This window comes from Sarcophilus harrisii, chromosome 3 (assembly GCF_902635505.1).
Source record: "Sarcophilus harrisii chromosome 3, mSarHar1.11, whole genome shotgun sequence".
Classification (NCBI taxonomy): Eukaryota; Metazoa; Chordata; class Mammalia; order Dasyuromorphia; family Dasyuridae; genus Sarcophilus; species Sarcophilus harrisii.
Genome location: NC_045428.1, coordinates 6,547,120 through 6,572,275, shown reverse-complemented (window position 1 = coordinate 6,572,275; position 25,156 = coordinate 6,547,120). Strand labels below are relative to the sequence as shown.

At 44.5% G+C, this 25,156-nt stretch overlaps 1 protein-coding gene across 3 annotated transcripts in view; it reads left to right on the top strand.

Moving 5' to 3' along the window:
• TP63 (tumor protein p63) overlaps positions 1-25,156 on the top strand; it is a 155,930-nt gene that overhangs the window by 125,024 nt on the left and 5,750 nt on the right. For 2 of the 3 annotated variants that reach the window (XM_031957431.1, XM_031957433.1), the window contains 6 exons: positions 274-383; positions 1,057-1,193; positions 5,056-5,138; positions 7,565-7,701; positions 22,050-22,207; positions 24,237-24,381. In XM_031957431.1, the coding sequence (XP_031813291.1) occupies positions 274-383; positions 1,057-1,193; positions 5,056-5,138; positions 7,565-7,701; positions 22,050-22,207; positions 24,237-24,381 (770 nt within the window). The remainder of the gene's footprint in view (positions 1-273; positions 384-1,056; positions 1,194-5,055; positions 5,139-7,564; positions 7,702-22,049; positions 22,208-24,236; positions 24,382-25,156) is intronic. The other variant, XM_031957432.1, reaches the window with a different exon arrangement.

Here is a 25,156-nt window from a genome sequence, read left to right as displayed (position 1 = left end):
GCCATCAGACCCTCAATGTCTTAATAAATGATAACAAATTTACCGATGATGTGATGACGTATGGAGACTCAGGGACAACCCTTTGGGGATGGAAGTGGGATATCCTACATACTGGACATTAAAATTCAGCTCCAAAGGTGACAGAAATATTATTTCTTTGAGAAACTCTAGAAAATAAATCATCCTCAGGTTTCGAGTGTGAATTTCTTCCTGGGCAAAAGTCACATCCACGCCGGTTACAGTCATCCTTGTCCTTTCTCTCCCCGGGTCCAGGTCGGCACCGAATTCACAACGGTCTTATACAATTTCATGTGTAACAGCAGCTGCGTTGGAGGGATGAACCGCAGACCCATTTTGATTATTGTCACCCTGGAGGCTAGAGAGTAAGTCGTGTATGTGGAGTTGTGTGGGGTAAGGGCACTGGGCAGGCGAGGGCCACTCATATTGTGAAGGAAATTTGAGTTAAGCCAGTGGATGTCTTTGGATTAGATCCCCTTAGGCATGGCAGACTCACTCAAAGAAACTGTTAAATGCCTTGGGGGAGAATGAAAACAAACATTATCTAATAAGAAATAAGTATAGTCAAATGTCAAGAATTCTGGGATAAAGCAATCCTTCCCTCTTCACCCCTCCCACTTCACACCCTTCTAGGGTTCCATTTTCTCAGGTATTTTATGAACCTGTTTGGGCCAGGATTTCCAGCACAAAGGGTGCAATCCGAGAGAAGACTTGGGTACGGTTGGAGAGCAGTTCCCCAGTGGCCACAGTAAAAATGGTGGCCAAGGCAGAAGCAGGGACTCTTCTGTGAGAGCCAGGGCTGGAGAAATGGCAACTGGAGGCACGTGAAGCCTTCTAGGTAGCGGTGGAGTTCAGTAGGATGAGGAGGACCTCGTTCAAATCTACCTCCAAATTCTGTAAACTGGGACTAATCTTTGCATCATCTGAGCAATAAAAGAATTGGGCTGATGACCCTTAGAGCTCCTTCCATCTTGAAAACTCTGTGGCTGTGCCCTTTGCCATCTCTGAATTTCCCTCTTTCCTCTCTTTGGTTCCCAGTGGGCAAGTCCTGGGCCGCCGTTGTTTCGAAGCCCGAATCTGTGCTTGCCCAGGTCGAGACAGGAAGGCGGATGAAGACAGCATTCGAAAGCAGCAAGTCTCAGACAGCTCAAAGAATGGTGATGGTACGAAGCGCCGTAAGTAGCTATGGTGGGCAATAGGCTGGGTTCAAGAAGTGTGGCTAGCGGGGCGCCGGAGGACAGAGCTGTGAACGCCCACCCGTTGATCCTCGGCGTAGGGCACAGGGAGGAAATTCAGTGCTACCAGGCACCCAGATTTTCTGTTGTTAAAAACAAAATTGATAATTTGATGTAGAAACCTAAGGGAATCCAATTGGAAAGTTGGCTTCCCTCAGACCACACAATAGTGAGACTGGAATGATTCTTCACCAAAACCTTACTGCTGCTTCTTTATTTTCCTAATCTGTGCACTCAGGAAAGATAGGGAGAATGATTTACATTTTATAATCCTTTAAGGCTGGAACTATTGCTTTCAGCCCCCACAGTTCAGCAATGCAGGTGTGTAAATATAATCATTCTCATTCTGAGGTCAAGGAAACGGAGGCTTAAGGGAATTGAATGACATCCCTCTTCTTTGACCCCTTCACAAAACAAGGATGTTACCTCTAGGACACCACATGAATAAGGGTTATTATTATTGGCGTTATCATTATTATTAAATGTGCTCTTCATAACTTGGAGGAACCTCAGAATAAATGGTATTTCTTTGTTCAAAGCCCTGTCTAGTCGAAGATAGAAATGTGGTCATCCTGTAATGATGGAGAGAGGACCTGGGGGTAGGAAAACTCATTGATTCTCATCCATGAAATCAGCCTGGGTGACAGCACAATATCCCCCTCGGGCTTATGAAGCTGTCTTTCATTTCTGCAGTTCCATAGGTAAAATGGCCAAAAAAAGAAGGCAGAGAGAATTTTACTTTACCTCCATGTACTGAATGTGAATCCTTTGTCCAACAACCAACAGTTGGTTGCCCGATACACTGACATCTTGGGCAAAAGGGAAACCAGAAGACATCAAAGGATTGCAGACAAATGAAAAGGTTTTTCCAAACCTCACCTGGGGGTGGGGGGAGATGAAGGTGTTGGTTTAATAAAGTACTAAAAGGCAACAGCAAACATTTCGTGAGATGCTAGCTTATCTTGCTTTGCACTGCTCACATGGAGTGTAAGGAGAGAGACCACCATGAAGATAATTGTAACTTCTGTGTCAGCATCCATTGTAGAGGACACAGAGAAAGTCTAGAAGGAACTTGGTGAGCATCCAAGTTAAATCAACATATACTTTGATATTGTCTGACTAAGAAAATCACATGGCTCAGGGAGAACTGGAAAGCGAGATTCAGGATCAAGAAAGGAAAATGCCCCCAAACCTCTAGATTACTCCAAAGTCCCATTCCTAGACATCGTGTACACTTTCTGGAAGAGAGGCTGACAGCATCAGGAATTGTAAACATTAAATGGGCAACAATCTGAAAATAAGAAATCGATTCTATTATATCAGGTGGAAAAATGACTAGTTATCGATGTAGTTGCCATTCTAGAATCAGCTGTTTTGGAAAAGTTAGCCTATTGAATCATTAAAACAAAGTTCAAAGTAAACATAAAAAAAGAAGGAAGGTGAAGATGAAAAGACCAAATCTGCCGAGATTTTAAAGTTAGAGCTGCCAAGGACTATAGAGACTACTCCATCCAAACTTCTCATTTCACAGCTAAGGAGACAAAAGTGACTTGTCCAGAGTCACTTAAGTAGGGACGGAGCCAGGGAGTGGACCCAATCTCTCTGACTCAAAATTCAATATCCATTATTTTTCTCCTATTTATACCCACCCAGACTCCACCTTGAAATCAACTATTCAAAATTAGGTATCAACTTTGAAAAATGGGGAAAATGGACAAAAAAGACATCAATTCTGGTTGCAGCCATTCTTTAGAGAAGTTTAACTGTTTAAAAATAGTTGTCACAACAAGGAGGCCAGAAATCCAGAAACAGAAAGGTAGCCCCGTGTCAAAGTATAAAGCCCACATCTTTCACAGTCTCATGATTAGGATGAAACAAATATAAGGCCCCACTATTTTTTAATTATTATTTCATTTTTTTAGAATGATCACAGAGTGAGTAGATAGAGGGGAGCCTTCAAGACTCTTCTCGGGGTCAAAATAATACAAAGCCTAGACAGATGGGAAGAAAGAGATTCACTTGGCTCTTTTAGAGTGTTGATTTCCAGCAAGATGCAGTGTAAGGTGCTTTTCAATATCATGAAAGATGCCTTATGTTGGGGCTGGAATAAAGGAAGAATTCAATATTTTTATTTAAATGTGAGAAATGGTGTAAAGATACAGTTGTGAATACACATAATGAAAAATAATATTGGGCATGCAGTGGAGATGAAAGATCAATGGGTACACCTGATGTTGTATTCATCCTCCTCCTTTTTACTATGTTCAGTATGCGATGAAGGCCTCCATCATATTGGCTAGCCATTCAAGAAGGTCTTGTTGCAAGTAGTCAGTGAGAATAATCCATGATGAGAAGGAATAGAGACATTAGCTTCTGCTTTTACTCCATGGATATAATTTGGACAACGTCTAAGTATAAAATATTCCATTAGATTAGGCTGGAGTGTGACTGTTTATCAACTTTTCACCAGGACCCCACCAGCTAGAATCTTTAAATCAGTGAACTCTTTTATGATGTGTTTCTTTTGGTTAAAAAATAAAAGAATCATTTTGTTGATTAATAATATGAGCAAGAAATGGCATCAGACTCCATTATCTCATTTTGCAATAGCACTAATCCTTTATTTTCATCTTCAAGCTGCTAAATACACACATATGTAAATACTGCTGCTAAATAGGTATATACATATGTGGGTATATATGCCCATAAACACATACATACATACATACATACATACTAGGTTTCTGCTGTAGATATTTCCCCAAAGAAATAATTTAAAAGTGATTTTGATATAGATTATGGGTCTTTACTATTTCTGTCTTAAACTAGGTTTCTGACATTTCCAGCTCTCAATCTTGGGTCCTGTTTAGTGCTCCCCAGAAAATAGCATAAGATCTTGGTCTAGAGACTGAGCAAGCTAAGATCTGTGTGCCCCTCATGTAAGAAGACAAAGCTAGAATGAGAAAAGCTCTACATTTTGAGTCTGAGTATGTGGATTTAAATCCCTTTTCATAGCCAAAGATCCTAAGGCACTTTCCCTCTCTGAATCTGTTTTCTCATCTCTAAAGCAAGAAATTGAATAAGATGATTTCGAAGGTTCCTTCTCCCAGTTCGCTATGATTATTCCTGTTATTCTTGGCAAATCTATTGATTTCTGTGGACTTGAGTTTCTTCAAATGAGGGTTTATAAGGGGTTGGAGCAGACAATTTCTAAGTCTTTTTCTAGTTTGAGTTTTCACTTCTTGGGACCCACAACACTTTGTCTTCCCTTCTTGCATGGCAGTACCTGAGAATTTGCTCCATAAGATGGATATTTGTAGAACAATAGTGGGGGGGGGGGGGAGAAGCTGATGTCCATGTCACTTCCACACTTCAAAAGTACAGAGAAGGGATAAAAATATATAGAAAATATATAGAAATGTTTTCTGCTGCTTTAAAATGAATAGGATTCTTTCAGTTTAGCTGTGGGGGACATTTCTACTTATTTTTCATAAGATTTCATCATCATAAAAGTTGACCTTGCCACAGAACTTCAAGGTTTGCAAGGTGCTTTTCTCAAAGCTACTTCCTTTTAGCTTTCCTGCTTGACAGCAGAGATGGCTTTTAAGCCATAGGTCATTCTTTAGCGTCCTAGACTTATTTCATGTGCCAAAATTGCGCTGACTTTGACCCCAGCCGATAAAATGATTGGCAAGAGGGACTAGCTCGGGCTACACTGATCTCTGCTGCTGGTGCCTGTCTGTCTGGTGGGAGCATTTCTGCCCGAGAGATGTGCTGAGAATCCCTTGTCCTTTGCCCACAGCTTTCCGACAGAACACTCATGGCATCCAGATGACGTCAATCAAGAAACGGCGCTCCCCCGATGATGAGCTGTTGTACTTGCCGGTGAGTGTGATGGCTGGAATATTTGTTTTCCTTTGACATGGGCTCAAAAAGATATTCCTTACTAACTTCTGATTTATTGACTGATAAAAAAATTTATTAAATGATATTTATTTGTGAAGCACCGGGTTAAGGAACAAAGACACAAAAAACAAGAAAACTCTTGATTCAAGAGCAGGAAGGAGACAGCACAAACAGGAGGGCGTAGCTCTAATTTCAATAGACAGATGCCATGGTTCTTAAGGCACTACAGTAATAAAACTAATGGGGCCCCATTTTCTGTGGGGCCATTCTCATCCAGAAAAAATATATCTGCTTATAAGTTTGAATCATTTGGTAACATTAGATTGTTAGCTTCTTGTCTTGCTTCTTTTTGTATCTCCAACATTTACTAGAATATCTGACAAATACTAGGCTTTCAATAAGTGTTTATGGATTGATTAACAGCATCAAACATTTTAGTTCTAATGACTGATTATTTGGTGGGTGGAATCAAGGGAAAAAAGAAAGTACAAATAATTTCAAGTTAATGCTTGCTTAGAGACCAATGGGCTTTTTCGGGGAGGAGGGGAGTGTATCATGTGATTGGCATCCATTCTTTACTTCCTCCCATTTCCTAGATTTATCACCCTTCCCATACTTGGTTTAGGATCATAATTAAAGTGGATCTGAAGTCCAGCAATGCAGTGGCAGGATGTGGCTGAGAAATGGGTCAGGAATCAAGGAAAAGCCATATCGTGATTAAAGCTTAGCCTGAGAGAATCCACAAAGCTAAAGATCCATTTAGGAATAATTGAGATAAACCATGGCACCATGCATGGAAAGCCCTTAGGTTTGGGACCTTGAGGAAGAAGTCTATTGCGCAGCTTTGAGTGCCCCGTTGACCCTGCCAGGTCATAGGATTATAATTCCGGAGAGTGGATGCCCAGTTACTTGAACTGTCACTGCCAGATGTCATGCTGCATGAATGCCATCCCAGAAGAGCTGAGACCCAGGGAGAGGTCAGCAGTGGGATTTGAATGGGAGTTGCAGTGAGTTGGAGGCCAAAGCAGCCAGACAGGTCTGGGTGTGCTCCCCTTGGGCTGAGCTCTCCCTTAATTCTCAACTTTGCAACAATCGTGTTGGCAGATTGATCCAAGCTTGAACTTTACAAGGGCCCCACACCAAAATTTTCACCGGGTCGAAGACTCGGGGTAACCACCATGACAAAAACTGCCTCAGGCCATGGAGTGCACTGAAATGTCTTAGGGGCATGCAGCTGTTGGGGTCAGTCCTGCTCAATGACACTGAACCCCTAAAACAAACTCATTCAAAAGAAATGAAAGCTTGATTTAATAGCTTAACTAGGGAGATCCCATTAGATTAAGTTTTTGGAAGGCATTACATGGCCTGGGTTTGACCTGAAAGTTTATAATCCTGATGTTAGATGTAGGGAAATAGACTTTGCAGACCATCGTCGAGCATCCTGAAATATACTAAATATAAGGTGAAGACAGACTCAGATGAATAATGTGACAGAAATCATTCCCCCTGGGAAAATTTACAGTTGATTTTAACAAGGTTGATCCATTCTAGATATAGATAGAGGAATAGACACAGGTATTAGACATATTTTAATAGTTATATAGTATAATTAGATAGGGTAATACTTATATAAACCAAATTTGGTGATAATAAAAGGATTCTGGTCATTCAGGAAATGTTTAAACATGTGGAGATTGAGAACACAAACAATTCAGGAGGTTTTTTTCTCTTTTTGAGAGTCATCATTTAATAAAATTCGGGGTTTTCTGGGTTCGGTTGACTTTTTACTCCTTAAAAGTCTCAAATGAGTGTATATATGTGTGTATACATATATACATACACACACTATATATGTATATATACACATATATACACACTAAATATTATATACACAAAAATATTTGTGTGTACACACATATATACATATATATACACACTATATATATGTACTAAATATATATACATATATTTGTGTGCACACACATACATACATACACACGTATATACACATGTATATATACATATACATGTGTGTATATACATACATACATATATATTCCCCAAATACCAGATCTTAGCCAAATATATTTGGCTAAATTTTGGCACTTTGGTTATTTTCTGTGATAGGTAAATATCTAATACTTAATCGCTGTTGTGTAGCCATTATTTTGAGCCTCACACAAGTAAATGTTTAGACATTATTATCCATATTTTGGAAATTAGGAAACTGAGGTTCCGAGAGGTAAGTGACAGGCTTAGATCCACATGGGATGCTAGCGTCCGAGGTGCTCTTCAAGCCCTCTTGGTCCCGATTCCGGACCCAGCACTGTGTCCATCACGGAAGGCCGCCTCTAAGAATTCCAACTCCCTCCCCAATGGTCTTTTCCTCCCGTCCTCCCTTACAGGTGAGAGGTCGAGAGACTTATGAAATGTTGCTGAAAATCAAGGAGTCTCTGGAACTCATGCAGTACCTCCCCCAGCACACCATCGAGACCTACAGGCAGCAGCAGCAACAGCAGCATCAGCACCTACTCCAAAAACAGTGAGTGCCTGCACACCCTCCCTTTGCTGTAGCTGAGAGGAGCTGGACAGAGGCAGGGCTGGGTGCTTTCCAGCCTGCGGCCCTAGAATGCTGGGGGCAATGTGCTATTACAGAGAGAAAGGGAGCCCTTCTCCGCGTCAGTAGGACCATGGCCGGTCTCGGTGGTAGCTTCCTGATCAGATACAGGCAGTCTATCTCTGGGGATCCTGGTCCTCTTGGTTATTGTATTGGCCAGGGCAAGGCATGAGGTGGAAAAGGCAGGGCCAGAATGAGGCTGGAACTGGGGGAAGGTTTGAGCTCTCTCTTCTCAATCAGACTCCCCAGTCATCTACATCCTGCGATGGACGTTTGCTTTGGCAATCTCAGTGTCAGTGGAGAGAAGTTCAGCTGAAGGTTTCAGGTGTCGGTGGCCCATAACAGAGTGAGAGAGGGAGCAGGCTGGGACTCTTGTTCAGCCTTGCAAAAAGGCTGCACCTTCCTTCACTAAAAAAGGAGCAACTGAATCAGAGTCCAACATGAGCCTCTAGCAAAGCCCTGCCAATAATTGATAAAAAGGGGTTACAGAATTCTGCTGGTGTTTATTTCTGCGGCAGTGGGTAGGAAACAGAAGAAGAGGTTTAGAATTTCACAGATGGAACTGTTTCTTCCCCTTGATATGCTAAGGAGAGCGGAAGGCAGAAGCTGTCCTCCCACAGTGGGATGTGTGGTCTTTCCAGGGCTTGGTTCTGTTTTGCACTGTTTCCCTCCCTGATTTTTCCCCCGTGTGATAAATCAACCAGAAATCAGGATGATAGATTTTGGGGTTTGAAGGAATCTCACAATTCACCTGACCTAGTAATCTCCCATTCCACAGGAAGAAGTTGAGGCCGAAAGGGAGGTAGTCCCTTGTCCAAGGTCACATAGCTAAGTAGTACAAGAGGTGGAGGTCTGACTGACTGAATGGGGAGAGCGGGGGACACCATTTATTAAGCACTTGCTATTTGACATGCATTGTATGAAATGTTGGGGTTGCAAAGAGAAAAATAGCAGCTTTATAGTTTTCAAATGAGCTCACACTTTGATTGGAGGAGAGAGTGAAAGCACAGCTCCTGGGCTGATCAGAAGCTGGGAAGTTTTAAGGGGAAGATTCTAGCATCCAGGGGTCTGGAGAGCAAAGCCTCAGCCCAGTAGAGGGTCTGGAGAAGTAAGGAGGCAGGGTGAGAGCAGAGGACTGGACTCCATGGTCCTCCTGTAGCCTGTATTTAGTGACTTCCAGCTCCACCCAACATTATGGCCTCTCCTGTCACTGTTCTGCCTCCCCACCCTGGATATGCTCTAGGCAGCCTGGTTTTGGAGGAGTTGAAAAGGAGACGCAAGGGAAGCAGGGGGTCCTTCCCATTGCCCGGCAGCCTGGCCAGAAATCTTGGCCTTCTTTTGGAAAGATGGAGAGAGCTGGGCCTACTCAGGGGAAGGGATTGGTCCAGAATTAGAGGGCTAGTTATTGGTAAATGAATTGAATGGGGTAAGAGCCAGACCTGTGAGACTTCCAGTGGAGAAAATTCTCTTTTCAAACACTAGTTGGCCCCTTTCTCTTCAATTACGGACTTAGAGAATCACCCAGAGGAATGAGCGGTCCATCCAGGAACCGCTCAGGGTCCCAGGGCAGACCTGAATTTGGGACATCACGGTTCTGAGGCCATGCTGCTCAGTGACCGAGCCAGGAAATGAGTCAGCTCTTCTTGTTCTGGGGATAGATGCTCAAGCCATGATTATTAAAAGGTATCGATACACTGAAGGATGTTGAGAAAAGGGTAATCAGGAGCCGGAGGGTCCGGAGCACCTTCAAAAGGATCCAATGAAGGAACTGGGCATCCCATCCCTAGAGAAAAAAGATGAAGGGGGTGGGGAGGTAGGATTCCCTGGTAGCTTTCACCAGATATCTGAAGGGCTAACTTGTTGGGAAGTGAATTAGAATCATTCTACTTGGCCCCAGAAGCCAGAATCAGGGAATAATAGGTACCCATTTCACAGAAAATTGAATCTTCTTGTCTGGTGAGAAGGATAATTTCCAAAGAAACCATGTGGTCCAGCTCCTTTATTTTACTCATGAAGAAACTGATGACTTGGATTAGTAAATGGTTTGCTCAAAGTCATAGATAATGAGTTGACCCTTATTCCAAGAATAATCTTCCTCTCTAGACTATAATGGCTTCTAATCTACCTATCACGTGTATCCGTATGATGGCCCCATTTTGCCACCATGTTAAAATATACCAGCGCCTCCTATTCCCTGATCTTCACTTGACTTCAAGGTCCTTGCCTATGGTTTATAACCTGAAGCTAAGAAAGAGCAGCGAATGCCGAGAGCAGGGAAAGCCCATCAGGAACTGGGACTCTTTATCCATATGCTAAAAAGGATACTCACTTGCCAGGTTAAGACCTGTTCCCTTGAAGATATTAAGTATCCAAACCTTGGGAGTCTAGACTGGGGCCCGTTCCTTCAGTGCAAAGGGAATCATTCAGACAGGCTTGTGAAATTCATACTGAGTTTGTTTACCTCAAGGCAAAGCATAATAAAGTATCTTGCCTGAGACAATTGAAGACTATCTGTGATAATAGAAATGTAAACAGAAGTGCTATTACCCAGGGTGCCTGGGAGTGGAGACAAGTGCAGTGAATATTTATTTGTCTTCCTTGGGGATAAATGCAGTCACTTGGGGAGACATCCTAACTGACTGTTTTATGTCTGTTCTAACAAGGGAAACCAGGTTTCACAAACTGGACTTTAGGAAGCAATGGCCGTCCATTAATAAGCTGTTGAGCTCTATGATGAGCAAGATGTAATTGTGGGCCAAATGGAACTGAGGAGGCTGGGTAGGCAGAATTAAGTTTAGTCACCATAGTCCATGGAACCCTTGCAAGAGGACCATGATTCCTTCCAAGTGGAGTTTCCAGCCTTCCAGACTTTGACTTAGTCCACTGGGACTTGCTTATTATTCCGAATAACTATCACTGGGTGTGGGAAAATGTATGCAGCCGGTATAAGACCATAACAGCTTTCCTGTTAAATGAGGTTTCTCAGCAAACTGTGTTTTAAAAGTTATGGTCTCTGTTTTCTACATGAGGAAGCTTAGGTTCAATGAGAGTGAGTAGTTTGCCCCAAACTCTATAACTAGTCATTGTGAGAGCAGAGACTAAAATAGAAATCTCTCTGACTGTAAATTAAGGACTATTTGCGCTGTGCCATAATGCATCTCGTTTTCTTTCTCTCTCATCTTCTGTCTCTTCCCTCTCTTTTTCTTCCTCCTCACTCATTTTTCTCCCTCTCATCCTCTTTCCACCTCTTTTTCTCCTTCTATTTTCTCTTCCTCCCTCCCCTTTTTCTCTTTCCACTTTTTTCTTCCTTTCTCTCTCTTTCCTTTCTCTCCCTCCCTTCTATACCCCTCACTGCTTTCTCTTCCCCCCTCTCATCTTCTTTCCATATCTTTTTCTCCTTCTGTTTTCTCTTCTTCCCTCTCCTTTTTCTCTTTCCCACTTCTTTTCTTCATTTTCCCATTCCTTTCTGTCCTTCCCTTCTATCCCCCTCACTCCTTTTTTTCCCCCTCTCATCTTCTCTCCATCTCTTTTTCTCCTGTTTTTTCTTCCTCCCTCCCCTTTTTTCTCTCTTCTACTTTTTCTTCATTTCTCTCTCTTTCCTTTCTCTCCCTCCCTTCTACCCCCCTCTTTTTTCTCTCTTTAGTTTATTTTTCTCTTCCTTCTCTCTCACTCCGTATATGACAATGAAAATGACAATTTTTTTTTGAGGATGGAAGGAAACTGAATAAATATTTAACCCAGTCACTGTTTTAAGATGAAGAAACTGAGGTCCAGAGAGAGGAAACATTTTGTTGAAGCTCACTCAATTACATCTTGGGGGCAGGGGTTAGCAAACACAAGTGAATCTATCATTATAGATCTGGTGAGATAAGCAAAACAGTACCTTTTGGAGACTTAGCTGACCTCGGCTGCTGACGGAGCTGCCCTGCTAATTATCATGTGTGGTCTCTGCCAGGGAACAGAGAGCTTCTGGAAAGCCCCCAATGCCCCTATGTGGGAGATCCAGGCTTAGAGGCCTTGAGTGTGTGACCACACTCCGGGCTGGTTCTCCCGGAGCTGAACCCTTTGTCTTGGTTCCCTGGCTGTCCCTTGGCAGTTAGATCACAGGCTCAGGAAGCACAGAGGTTGCAAAAAATTCAAAGATGGATTGGCCAAGTTACATTTCAGCAGCAGATGCCCCCAAACCTGGGACAGAGAGGGCTTTCTTCCGGGGATGGAGTGGGAGACTGGTAGCCACATTATCTAAAACAAAATAGTTTTGCCGAATCAAGGCTCAGGAGAAAAACCTCTGGGTATCAGTGGGGCAACATTCAAATTTAACCCTGGCAGGCCTTCTTGGAATGGGGATAGTACTCAGACCTGAGCTAGGGAAGTTTTTCCCAGCCTCTGGAGGGCATGTGATCACTACTCCATTAGGCTCGTCCCTTCTCCTCTCTCTTTAATTCCTTCTCTCCTCACCCTCTCTATGTTCCTTTCTAAGGAGAGTAAAGAACTTCCAAGTCTTCTCTCAAATGGGAGCCATCATAGTATGGATTAGTAGGAGGGGAACAATGAGGATGAAGAAGAGAGCCACCATGATCCTAGCGCAGGGACCCAGGGACAGGAGGGCCAGCTTCAGTCTCTTCCAAGCTGTGTGACCCTGAACAAGTTTGCCTCAGTTTGGACACCATCAAATAGTGATTTTAATAGCCCTGGGCTCACAGGAGGCTACATGAATGTAAAGGAAACCCAGGTGCTTAATACTCTGTAAAAAGGGAGCAGATATCATGCAGAGCAGTCAGAGGAGGATGACTTCCCCAGGGGAAAGGAAAGAAAGAGCCGGCCCGCAGGGAGGGCCTCTGCTGAGTGTCCATCTGCCCGAAGCACAGGAGCAGCTTTGGCTTGAGGTCTGACCAGCGGGCTGTCGGGACAGGGTTCTTAGGGAATTTCCACAAGCCTCCATCTTGTAGAAAAACATAGCTTTCCAGCGAAGGGAAAGAAAGGGCTGATGTCTTTAGAGTGTGTGCATCCAAGGCTTTGTGGTGTATGTGGTGGCCCTGAGCCTTTCCTTGAATTCACCCGGTTTGCCTGGCATGGACAAACTAATCTTTGCTCCTGGGCTTGTCAGCATGGGCTTTTAACTGAAGACTGGAAACTAGCTTTTTGCAGTGTGTGACCTGCTCGATCTACCAGCATCAGTGTGGACCGTGTGTCGTGGGCTTACACGTGTGCGACTTGGATGCCTAACGCCAATCTCCAGAAAACTTCCATTGTGCAGGCTCTTTGGGGGGAGATTGTTCTTTTTTTTCTTTTTCTCCAGCTGGTCCATTTTCATGTAAATCCTCCAAAGGTGCCATAAGTGACTACAGCAAGGAATATGGAAATCGAATTCTTTGACAGTCGTTTGAAAAGAATAAATCAGCTTGGAAAATGACTGTAATAGCCTGCAATTTCCTTAGGAGAAATAATACTGCTTTTGTTCTGAGAGGAAATCAGTTGTGTGCCCCCCCTTTTAAGTGAAGAGAAATTAGTTATTATATTAAGGAAGGGAGAGGTGAAAGAGCATATTTTCTCCTCCGTGCTGATGAAATATTTGCGATGTAATTATATCACTTAATTTTCCTCCCCGTTTTCTCCCTGCTTGATGTTCATTTTCTTTTAAAATAACATTTTTCTCTGTGTGCGTCTGCGTCTTTCTGTCTCCATATCTCCGTGACCTCCAATATCTTCATGACCAATGGCTTGGCGGTTGTATACGTTTTGTCCTTATACAACATTTATGGGAAGACAGGGGGCAAGACAGGCAGGACCAAGGGGCCTGGATAAGTTGCCATTTGTCTTTTGAGAGGGAATACTCACCTTGATGAAACCTCTTATCCATTAGTATAGAAGAGTATAAGACATCATATTAGGGACCTTCTAGTAAATATGGGGATTTCTATCCAGCAGTAATTTTACTGGATAGATTTAACGCATCAGCTTTTGATCTTTAAAAAAAGAAGGTTACCACAATATAATATATGACCTTAAGTGACCATGGGCAAGCCACCTCATCTCTGTGTGTCTAAAGTAACTCCCTGGAACATCTCAAAGAAATAGCTAGATAATCATATGTATTGTGGCGGAATTTCCATTCTGGGACCTCACTAGAATGCTAAAATCACAGAAATATGAACTGAAATATTAATATAAAACCAGACACTTCCTCCAGCCCCCAGTTCTTCTCTATTTACTTTCTCCTTGCCCTGTGCTTTAGAAGTCTGCTATTTCCCATCTCTGAGAAGGTCATAAGGTCAAAAATTTAAACCTGAAGGAAGCAGAGGTCCTAGGATCATGGATCCCACAGTAGAGTGGATGTAGTTGAATTCTCTCAAAATTAAAGTTACATCGACCCAAAGAGGTCAAACACAGTTGCCAAAGTCACCTAGCTAATAAGAGTCTGACATGGGCTATACACCCTGACCTCTCACTCTACTCCGAAGCTTCTTCCTCTGAACCATTCTTTAATGAAGAAGACCTCTCAGCCCTCCTAAAAAACGAAGCTCCATCTTATGATGGTGGGCTCTCATGACAAAGGTCCTATCTTCAGAAAATCACCTCTCCAGCAATAGGCAAAAATCACACTCTGAATGGTCAAAAGATTATCCAGAAACCCTTTCCAGTATGATACTAATGAGTCTGAACAAAACTCACTGCATTTCCTCTGCTCATTGTCTTGATCCAATAATAAACAGTGCTAAATTCGATCCCGGCCTTTTGAGAAACGAATGGCATTGGGCCTTTTTGGTTGTCTGTCTGTCTGTTTTTTAAAGATCCGGGACATGATTTATTTAATCTAACAGCAATCCTGGAGAATTTTGTCTTTGAATCTCTCAATAGTCAGGAAAAATCTCCTCCACTTTCTGGCCACAGAAAGCTCCCTTCTAGGCCCCACCATTGGATTGTCTTTTGAGCGTCTTGCTCAGAATGAATAAATTAGCTAATTATAATAAATGAATTAAGCCAGTCTTCACCTGAGCTCACCCAGAGCACTCCCGAGCCTTGCTTGGAGTCTTTATGAAAGACAAAGGGTGACCAGGTGAGACCTGAAAAGGCCCCGTTGTTGGCAAACACCTGCCGAAGGTACTTTCGCACACTTGGGACGCTAAACTTACGCCTTCGTTAGGCCGAAGTTGCTTGTGTTGGGGTGATCCAGGGTAGGGTCAGCCAACAAAGTGACTAGAGGGATTAAGCCCTTTCTGAGGAATATTTCTCCACCTTCTTCTGGGAACAGACTGCTCATTAAGCAGAGCTAAGAATGGTGTGATGACATAGCCCACAAAGAGAGATAAGATCCTGATTTCTTCATAGACTTCAGCGCAAGGCTCTTGTCCAGGCTTTCTCAATTATCTCTCCTGGAGAAGGTGGAATAATTGGGGCTGATGACATTTTCTGTGTTATTTAATCTTCCTCCTTTGCCGCTCTCCCTGTACTTGCCAACACCTTCTCCCAGTCCCCTGCAGGGGAGGGTTCGGGAGATTTCTTCACTAGCCTTCCCATGCCACGGTCACGAAGGTAGGAGGCGTGTGGCTTTCGGTTTTTGTCGGAATCCGATTTTCCCAATCGTCAGCCCTCATCTTCTCTTTGTTTTCTGATTCCTCTCCACAGTCTCCTTTCTGCCTGCTTCAGGAATGAACTCTTGGAGCCCTGCAGAGATGCTCCGAAACAATCCGACGTCTTCTTTAAACATTCCAACCCCCCCAACCCGTCTGTCTACCCATAAAGCACCACCGCTTCTGCCCTTTGGAGTCTGGGGGTGGGTGGCGTGTGTCCGTGTTGTTCATTCGGCCCTGGGAAGCGGGAGCGGAGAACACTTTGGTTCTGAGACCAGAGCCCGTTAGTGAAAGTGAGCTCCCCAAGGGACTCAGACTTCTACCCCCAGAGACACTGGCTGCAGATCCCAGCACCCAGCAGTGTTCCCTGACTGACTGACCAATCTCTGAGCTGGAGAGCTGCCAGGCTTGGTCAGGCACCACAATGCACAGTGTTTGCTGGAACCCCTTCCTGTTACTCTCTGTTCTATTTGTGACATATACTTGGGTGCTTTTGAGCTGGTCTCAATCTTTAAAAAGCCTTTTGGAAAGAGGGAAAAACCCCACATTTTCCAGACGTTCTCACTGTTCTATGTCTAACCATCCAGCCGGTTCCTGAGTGGCTCAATCTGGCCTGTCAAATGCTGGCTGTGGAATACCACGGTGGTAGGAGCCCACTAGGACGTTAGAGTACTGCCCTGCTGGGCAGAGACAGGTGATGATGACCGAAAACCGCTTCCATGCTGTGTCCCACCCCTCCCTGAGAAAAGATTAATCTTGCTGGCCTCCCTCCGTACCGGGGCTCGGGAGGCATTCATCAGGGCTCGGACTTTTCTTTAGCTGACAGTCTTCTTCCATCTGGGTTTTGACAGAATTTCCTTATGTTTTTGAAGGCCCAAGATGGGCAAGTGTAGCCTGAGGCTTTGTTCCGAAGGAGGGCTGGCTGTTCCCATAACCTTACGGTGACTTGCCTGATGACTGTCCCAGGTAGTTTCTCTAACGGAGGGTCTAAAGGCCCTATTCTGAAATAAAGAAGGGTCATTTAAATTAGGACTAGAGCCTCCCGGTCCTTCCCTAAAGCCAGACCCGTTCTGGAGATTTTAGCAATGATATCTTACCAAGAAAGTTCGTGTGTGGACAATTAAAAAAAATGATCCCTCTGTAGGAATAAATCCTATTTTGAGGAGGTGGAAAGACTAGCATTTTTTTTTAAACTTTAACTGAACAAGTGTTTAAAGAATCTCAATGTTTCTCAGAAATTTTAAAGCTGTTTTAAACCAGTAAACCCCTGGAGACATCAAACAAAGTCTCCGTTTCTTTGCAGTCCCCAACCAGTTGCTTTGTGTCAAATGCAGAGCTGTCCTGTGAGGCTGTTACTATCCGATGTGTGTTGTTCATTTTCAATAAACTTTTGCATCTTGGTTTATCTGGAGGATTTCTTTGCTGTCTCTCTTTCTTAAGGGTGTGTGTTGACTCTTTCATGCTCTGAGAATCTGTGTCAATGAGAGTCGAGGGGTCGGAGTTGGGTAGAGACCAGTCCCTCATTTTGGAACTGAGCCCAATGATTCCCCCGAGAAAAACCCCCAGAACTCAGGGCTTTTTAAGTCAAAGTCCCGCACTCTACCCACCATCCTCTCTTGCTGCTTTTCAACACTGAACTATCCTCTCGATATTAGATTTTATGTCTACCAAAAATTGACTAGTAGAGGCCGGCTCCCAGGAGACACGTTTTTCTTCCTGTGATTCTCCTTTTACTTATCTCAGTTTTACTTTCATTTCCTCCCCAAAGATAATGGTCAGTAGTTCCACAATCACATCTACCAATTTTTCTAGTTCCCGAGAATGGGGCTCATGGCGGCCACAGAACTTAACACTCATCAAGGGCCCCCAATGTTCTCTTATTCTCTCCTGATCTTAAGATGATTTTGTTTAAGTAAAGCACTCAGTCTTGAGTAAAGTCCTCAGCATCTAGGAATAAAATAAAAACAGAAGCAAAATAAACAAACAAAACCCCTTGTGCTTACTTGAATATTCCTTAACAAAAGATGCATTTTTACACTTTCTCATATAATTTTACTTTTTCTTTCTTTTGAATTTTCCTCCATATCTTGGGACTTAGCTTATTCAAAATGTCTGACTATCTCCACTGTTGTCTTAGAGTCCCAAGGACTCATCCTTTAAACTAGACATAGAAATGAAATTTTCCATTCATTGATCTAGTTGGTCTTTGTTACTGTGAGGGTTAACTGGTGATGGATCTTTAGCCAAAGATGGATACCAAAGCTCCTGTGATCACAAACGCTCATTGCACCGATCTGCATTTTCTGAATGGGTTGACTTCCTCCCAAGCTTGGTGGGGGTGGGGGGTGCGGGGGAAGGGGAGGTTGGACCTAGCTGCTGAGAAGTGAGAGTATGAGAGGGACAGAGTGTACCCCCAGAGAGCACGGGACCAGAGGGAACCCAGGGGCTCCTCATTTTATTCTGTTCTTTTTGTAGTCACTTCATCATCCCTCCCAAATCCTTCTGGCGGCCTCTGTTTTGTCCTTTCACCCTTAATCTTAGTCATCCTTCTGTTGAAGATCTGGGAAGAACAAAATGGGTTTATTAAAGACAAATGGAAATATCTGGAAACTAAGTTCTAGAAAGAAAACCCCTATTGGGATAGCACAGAGATCCAGGGTGACAAGAGGGCCAAGGCAAGACAAGACCACCTTGGACAAAACTCTGAAGTATTTGAGGAGCATCTTTTATGAAATCAGTTGGTTTTTTTTTTCTTCCTTCCCTGTCCCTTCCCCCATAACCCAGATGCCCAGCCCTCAGTGGCTCTCCCTTCCTTGCCTCCTCAGAAGTATTGGCAAATTCTTACCAACTTCCCACTTAGTAATATTGCTCTCAGCAAAGGATCACATAAACTCAACTATACTCAAGTGTCAATGGCTCATAAGGTTTGAAGAGTTACCTGCCTGGGACAATTGCAACTAATTTTTGCAGCAATCAAGAGGTCATATGCCCAAGTAACCCCTCTCTGGTTATAGACTTTCAAGCATCAGTCAAACCAAATGGTAGCAAAGGTACAAGAGTGAGTGAGTGTGAGTGTGTGTGTGTGTTTCATTTGGGGGCCCTCTGAAGTTTCTGAAATCTCATGAAACATACCCAGAGAAAGCTCACTTTATATTCTTTTTCCTTTCCCCCTTTTTCTTCCTCTCCCTAATTCTAGTATTCCATACTTTCTTCTATCCTTCATTTCCCTTTTTTCCTTCCATTCCCTCTTTTTTCCCTTCCCTTCCTTCTTCAATCCCTTCACATTTCTTTCTTTTTCTTCCTTCTTTCCTTCTCTCCATTCCCACAGTTCCTTTCTTTCTTCTCTCACTGCTATCCTTCTTCCTTTCCTTTTTCTGTTCTACTTTCTCTTTTTATCCTTTTTCCTCTTCTTTTCTCTCTGATTTCCTTCTCCCCTTCCTTCTTTTCCTCCTCCTCTGTTAAAAAATTCCTTCTTTCCTTTTTTATTATCTTCTTCCCTCCCTCTTTACCCCCTTCTCTTTTCTCCTTCCTTACTCCATTCTTCCCTCTCTTTCTCTCTCCTTTCCTCTTCTTTCTTTCTTGCTCCCTCTCTCTGTCTTCTTTCCTTCTCCCCTCTACTTTCTTTGTCTTTCTTTGTATATTTGTCTCATTCTCTCTTTCTCTCTTTACCTCCACCTCTGTGTGTGTTTCACTGTTTCTGTTTCTTTCCTTTCCCTCTTCCCTCTCTTTCCTTTCCTTCTCCTCTCTCCTTTCTTTTTCCCTCTGTATATTTGTCTCTTTCTCTCCTTATCTCCACCTTTGTGTGTGTCTCATTGTTTCTCTCTCCCCTTCCTCCTTCCTCCTTCCCTCTCCTTTCCTTCTCCTTCCCTTCTCCCCTCTCCTTTCTTTGTCTCATTCTCTCTTTCTCTCCTTACCTCCACCTCTGTGTGTCTCACTGTTTCTCTCTCCCCTTCCTCCCTCCTCTCTCTTTCTCATTTCCTTCTCCCCTCTCCTTTCTTTGTCTCTCTGTGTCTTTGTCTCTTTCTCTCTTTACCTCCACCTCTGTACGAGTCTCACTGTTTCTGTTTCTCCCCTTTCCCTCCTTATTTTTACCCCACTTTGAAACCTTCTATTTTTCTATTTTAAGGTGGACATATTCAGGATTCCCAGCTTGCCTCACCTCTTGAGACTCTTCCTGCTGATTTTTAAAAAATATTTGATGGCTTCAAAGCCTTTTCCTCAATCCCTCTTCACTGCCTCCCACCCAGTCTCCTTCCTGGGTTCCCTGGGGTTTTCTGGTGTGTAGGAGTTTATGTGCCATCTCTGGTCATTTTTCCTGTTCCTTCTGCCCTGGGGCATGGCCAGCATCTCCTGCCCTCTGCCCTCCCTCAGGTACGTCAGTGTTCAGAAGAATCATTGAGTATTTGAGGTAATTGACTCCCCAGGTCTCAAGTCAGGCGTCTGCCCCGCATTGTTCGTGTAGTCCCTGCAGTGATGGGGAGCTCAGAGCCTGTAGGCTCTGAGAGAGAGAGAAACAGTAATTTCCATGGAAATTAGACTAGAGTTCCAGATATTGGGGTCTATTTTCCTTTGGTCTAAGGTAATTTTTTCCTGAGCTATTGGAATCCTAGACAAGGTGTCCTTTGATTCTTATTAATTTACCCCCCCTCCACTCAAAGGCAGGAGGGGATGTGATATTAGCAGGATATTCCCAGAATCTGTTAATGATTAGTTTTTCAGATGACAAAGAGAAAATTACCTAGAACATCAGCTCACTGGTGACTGGGCCTCTGAGTCAAATCCAGATCTTCAAGACCGTCCTCTGAGCCAAAAAGCCAGTTTGCTTTTCAGACCCAAGGAGCTCCCATTTAGCTGTACACATGTACGCCTTCATGGAGATGGGAAAAGATTTCAAGGTCTATGAACTCGGGAGAGGGGAAAGGACCATTATTGTCCACTAACCTCCAACTGTAAGTTGGCATTTCCTTCAGTTATGAATAAACTACTCATACCTTGGATAAGTCCATGGCATCATGGAGAGTTAGACCCGACTGAAAAACTGAACAGCAGCAAATCTGAGGATTTTACCAAGAGATCCATTTTTAAAAAGTTAAAAACTACTCGAGACTTATATCTTTATCAGGTCCTAGTGGAAACCGTATTATTATCTAATACAGGTAAAGAACAACAAAATCCAAAAAAACACTCGTTATCTCTTACCAGTGTTGATCAACCTATGCAATGTATGGTATTATGGAAATGGCACTGGGTTCAAATCCTGACTGCCGATCCCTGTAACTGCCACTTTTTTCCTTCCCTACCTGAAGAATGAGAAGCTAACTAAGGAGATTCTGAGGTCCCTTCTCTTATAGAGATCCAATGCACAGCATTGATCACCAATAGTTAAAGGCAGAGCCGATGCTGGCAATAAGTAGGGTAGGTGGGGAGGTATTAAAACTCTTGTTTGTCATAACTTGACCTCTTAAAATGGACTCACTTTTACCTTCAGCCTCTAAGCCTAGGGGTGGTGCTAATGTATGTATATGCTAATACCATATCTATATTTATATGTGCAAATAATAAGAACTGACTAGTTACATTATTCAAAAGCATCCAAAGTAGGATTTGGGCTGTGTTCTTCCTGCCTTCAAGTCGAACAAAACCAGAGGGCTAGGAAGGGGAAGAAGAAAATGGAGAGATCCTTGACCATCTAACCTCTGATTAAATTGCAGGGTAGGATTGAAATCTAATAGTGTAATATTTTAGGAAGAAAAGTCTTCTATGGGAAATCGAGGCGGGATGGAACAATGTTGGATTGAAAGTCAGAAGTCCCAGCTGTGTGGGTCTGAATTAATCCATAGAGTGTGTTTTGTAAACCTTCAGTTTCATCAAAATAGGAGCTTCTGATATTTTTCTCACTTCACAAGGAAAACATTTCTTTTCTGAGATAGGTCCTTCTCCTTGGATTTGAGGTTCCAATCAAGTAGAGAAATACCCAAAATCATGGAGTTTGTTATGGAGAGAAGAAAGGGACTGATTTCTGAGAGGAAGAAACACTGGCCCATGAGCAGATTTTCCTCTATCTCCCTCCCTGGAAGTCATTCTCTTGAAGAGAATGATTTTGTAAGGTCCTAGATTACAACATCCGAGAAAGTTGGGTTTCCAGTTAGGATCTTCTCAAGGCAACAGAAAGTGTCGCCATGTGCCCAAAGGGAAAGCTTCTCCAGCCATTGCTGCAGACTGTACAAGAAGCTCCAGATGGAAGGCTCAGGCTGGGGGACAGCACTCAGACCTTTGGGTCAATCCTAATTATATGTGCCCCCATTGCTTCCATCACATTTTGGGTTTTGGTTAATTTTAGAGGCAATAAAAGAGAGGAGGGTAAAAGAGAAAACAACTGATGGGAAGGATTTGGGGAAAACTGAGAATAGATGGACGCCACATTCTGAGTCTGTCAGAGATGCCAACAGGAAACCAGGAAAATGCCATTGGGATACTCCCCTGGCTTTGGTCTAGTAGCCCCCAATGTCCTTATCAGGAGTACACTTCCAGATGGGATACGGCTGGTTTGTATTCTCTCACTTCAAGCCCAGAGTGACACTCAGGCCCAAACCCTGTCCTACCAGCTCCTCAGGATAGGGCAGGACCTAGTTCAGTTTTTCTCTCCCCCCCCGCTTTGGGTTTTCACTCTTGCCTCCCTTCATGCAAGCATTTCTATTCCAGGACCTCGATGCAATCACAAAACTCCTATGGCACCAGCTCCCCACCTTTGAGCAAGATGAACAGCATCAACAAACTCCCTTCTGTCAGCCAGCTCATTAACCCTCAGCAGCGCAATGCTCTCACTCCAACAGCCATTCCCGATGGCATGGGAGCCAACAGTAAGTCTTTTTTTTGCCATCATTCGGAACCCACTGGGCTGTTGTCTGCAGAAGGATTCTGGGAGGTGATATGGGTGAGGGACAAAAATCCAGGACCGAGAGAGCTGGATGCATCCTCTCGGAAGGACTCATCCGTGGGCATTCCTTCCATCATCATTGATGGCATCCATTGTAATTCTTTGGGTCTTATGGTCATAGAGTTAGACAAGGAAGTGAGCTTAAAAGCAATCTAGGCCAATCTTATTTTATAGGTGAGGAAACTGAGGCACAGAGGACAAATGACTCACTTAGGCTCATCGTACTACCAAGTATGAGAGAGCCCAGGTAGTCTGGAGTCCACTTGCACCACTCTGTCCTCAGGACCCATCTTCATCCTCATCCTTTTGTTGCTTTTCTGTGTTTTGTCCTAAATCCCTCAGAGCAAACCCAGTCCAAGGCTCTAGATATAAGGGAACTTTCCATAGTTTAGGCAGCTTAGTCCCTTGGAACCAGAAAAGGCACCATCATTGTTAGATGGATGGGCTTTTCCCTTGCCCCGATCCCAAAGGACAAAGCCTCACCTTCAGGGCAGCGCCTTTGGGATAGGAGAGGACTGGGGGAAAGAAATTTAGCCATGTTGGAATGAACTGGAGGAAGAATAAAAGAATATCTGGAGGTAGCTTCATACAGCAAGAGGGCTGGGAGCCAGGGCACCTGGGACCTAAGTCAAGCTGTCATGAAAAGCCACTTCTCCGACTTGGGCTAACTTCTCTCTGAGTTCCCTGCTTTGTTGAACACTCAGTATCGTCACAAGCTCAGCTTCCTTCAGTCCTCACCTCACAGATGGACAGAAGGAAAGTGGGCCCTAGATATATGTGCTGAGGGATTAAGGGGGTCCATCCTGCACTAGCTTACCCAGGATGCTCTGCTGGAGCGGGAGAAATATTGGAGGAAAGTATGAGCTCCCACAGGAGAGAGCAGGTGCCATAGATCACTGCCACCCTAAGCCCTTTGATGGGCATCTGGCACTGGGCACACAGGGATCTCATGGGATCCACCCCATCCCAGGAAAAGAAGAGACAGGATGATCTACTGTGGCCTGAAGGAGGCTGAGTTCTGGTCCAGGCCCTTCATTTTGTAGAAAGTCCCGAGGCTGGGATTTGCCCGGGTTCCTGCAGATACAAAAAGTGGAGGGAGGATTCACACTCAGGATCTCTGATTCCAACTTCCAAACCCGCCATCTCCTAAGCAGCCCCATCCCTTCGTTTCCTTCCTGAAAAATGGGGGCATTTGAGCTCCAGGCTCTCCAGCTCCAGCGTTCTAGGCAGCATGGAGCAGGGGAGAGAGCAGATGATTTGGAGAGGGGAAAACCCGGCTTCAAGTCCTGTCTCAGATACAACTCTTCTGGGTCTCAGTTTGCTCTTCTTGGAAATGAGAGTGTTGGGGGGGGAAGACCTCTCAGGTTCCATGTGCCCCTAAATCTGTGGTTTAAACTCTCTGCTCTTATGGGGAGGCTCACTTTCCTCCTGTCTGATTCCATTGTCTGACAGGAAAAGTTCCAGCAGCCTTTCGCCTACCCCAAGACCGAGCCAAAGATGCTGTTGGGTTCCCAAGGGCCTTTCACCAGAGTGGGGCCTGAGATTGTGAGGCAGTGGGGGGAGGAACACAATTGGAGGACCTGGGTTCCAATTCCCCCTCCTATGCTTATTGTACTAGGCAACGACCTAGTGGGATTCTGAGACTCAGTTTCCTCTACAATGAAAGGGATGGCCTAGATGGCTTATGTGGTGAATAATTCAGATGATATGTGCCGAGTGTGATCGGATAATATTTGTGAAAAGTGCTTCCCTGGCACACAGTAGGTGCTCTATGAATGTGCATCCCCTTCCCCTCCCTTATGAGGAGGAAGTTCCTCCCAGAGCTATGAGCCTAACTTATTTCCTTCCTCAGGTCTCAGTTTCCTCACCTGTCAATAAGGAAGAAAGGGAAGGATGTCTAGAACCAGACCCAATAAATCTTTCTTTGCATCTTCCTCTTTTTTCTTGACCAGTTCCAATGATGGGCACTCACATGCCGATGGCTGGAGATATGAACGGACTCAGCCCCACGCAGGCTCTGCCCCCCACCCTTTCCATGCCATCCACCTCCCACTGCACGCCGCCGCCTCCGTACCCCACCGACTGTAGCATTGTCAGGTGAGTACCCGGACTCCCCTGGGGGACCACGGAGGGCTGACACAAAGGATCGGATCCATGGACTCAGAGCTAATGAGGCAGCTGTGCTGGGTGGCCAATCGAGAAGCGTTTATTAAGCATCTACTGTGGTCACTGTGCCAGCAGTGTGGGGCAGCCCTGGCATCCTCCTCCCTGAGTCTGCCTCCTGCCATCTGGGAGAGATCCATTAGAGGAAACCCTCCCAGCCCTGTTTTAAAAGGCTGAGACAGGGGCTGGTCAGTTGCTTCTGACATGCTTTCCGTGGGTCGGGCATTGTGGGGGAAACAAAGACTGGCGGAGACGCCCTCAGACCACTCTGCACAGACAAGAGGTAGACAGGACGTCTCCGTGAAGGGATGCTTCTGCTAGGGGAGGGCCCGCCAGCTGAGAAGCCTGGGAAGGGAGGAGGGGCAGCTTCCCATGGACTCTCCCCACAGATCCACGGGGCCATTTCCATTCCTTCACTCAGCAAGCATTGGGGATGAATGGATGGACCGGATCTGTAGCCGTGGCTTCTCCAGCCCTTTCCCCCGCGTCCTCTTCCCCCTTCCACTGCCCCCTCCCCACGTCCACATGGCCAGTCTACAGCTGGGAATGGGCTTCCTGAAAGAGCATTTATTTCCCTGCTGCCTTGCTCCCTTTCCTTTCCCTCCACCTTCACTACTCACAGCGCTAAGGCCGTTGGGAATGGGAATGAGGCCGGGAGAAGAGAGTGACCTCATTTAGATAAGGAACTCCCAGAGCAGAGAATGCCCTC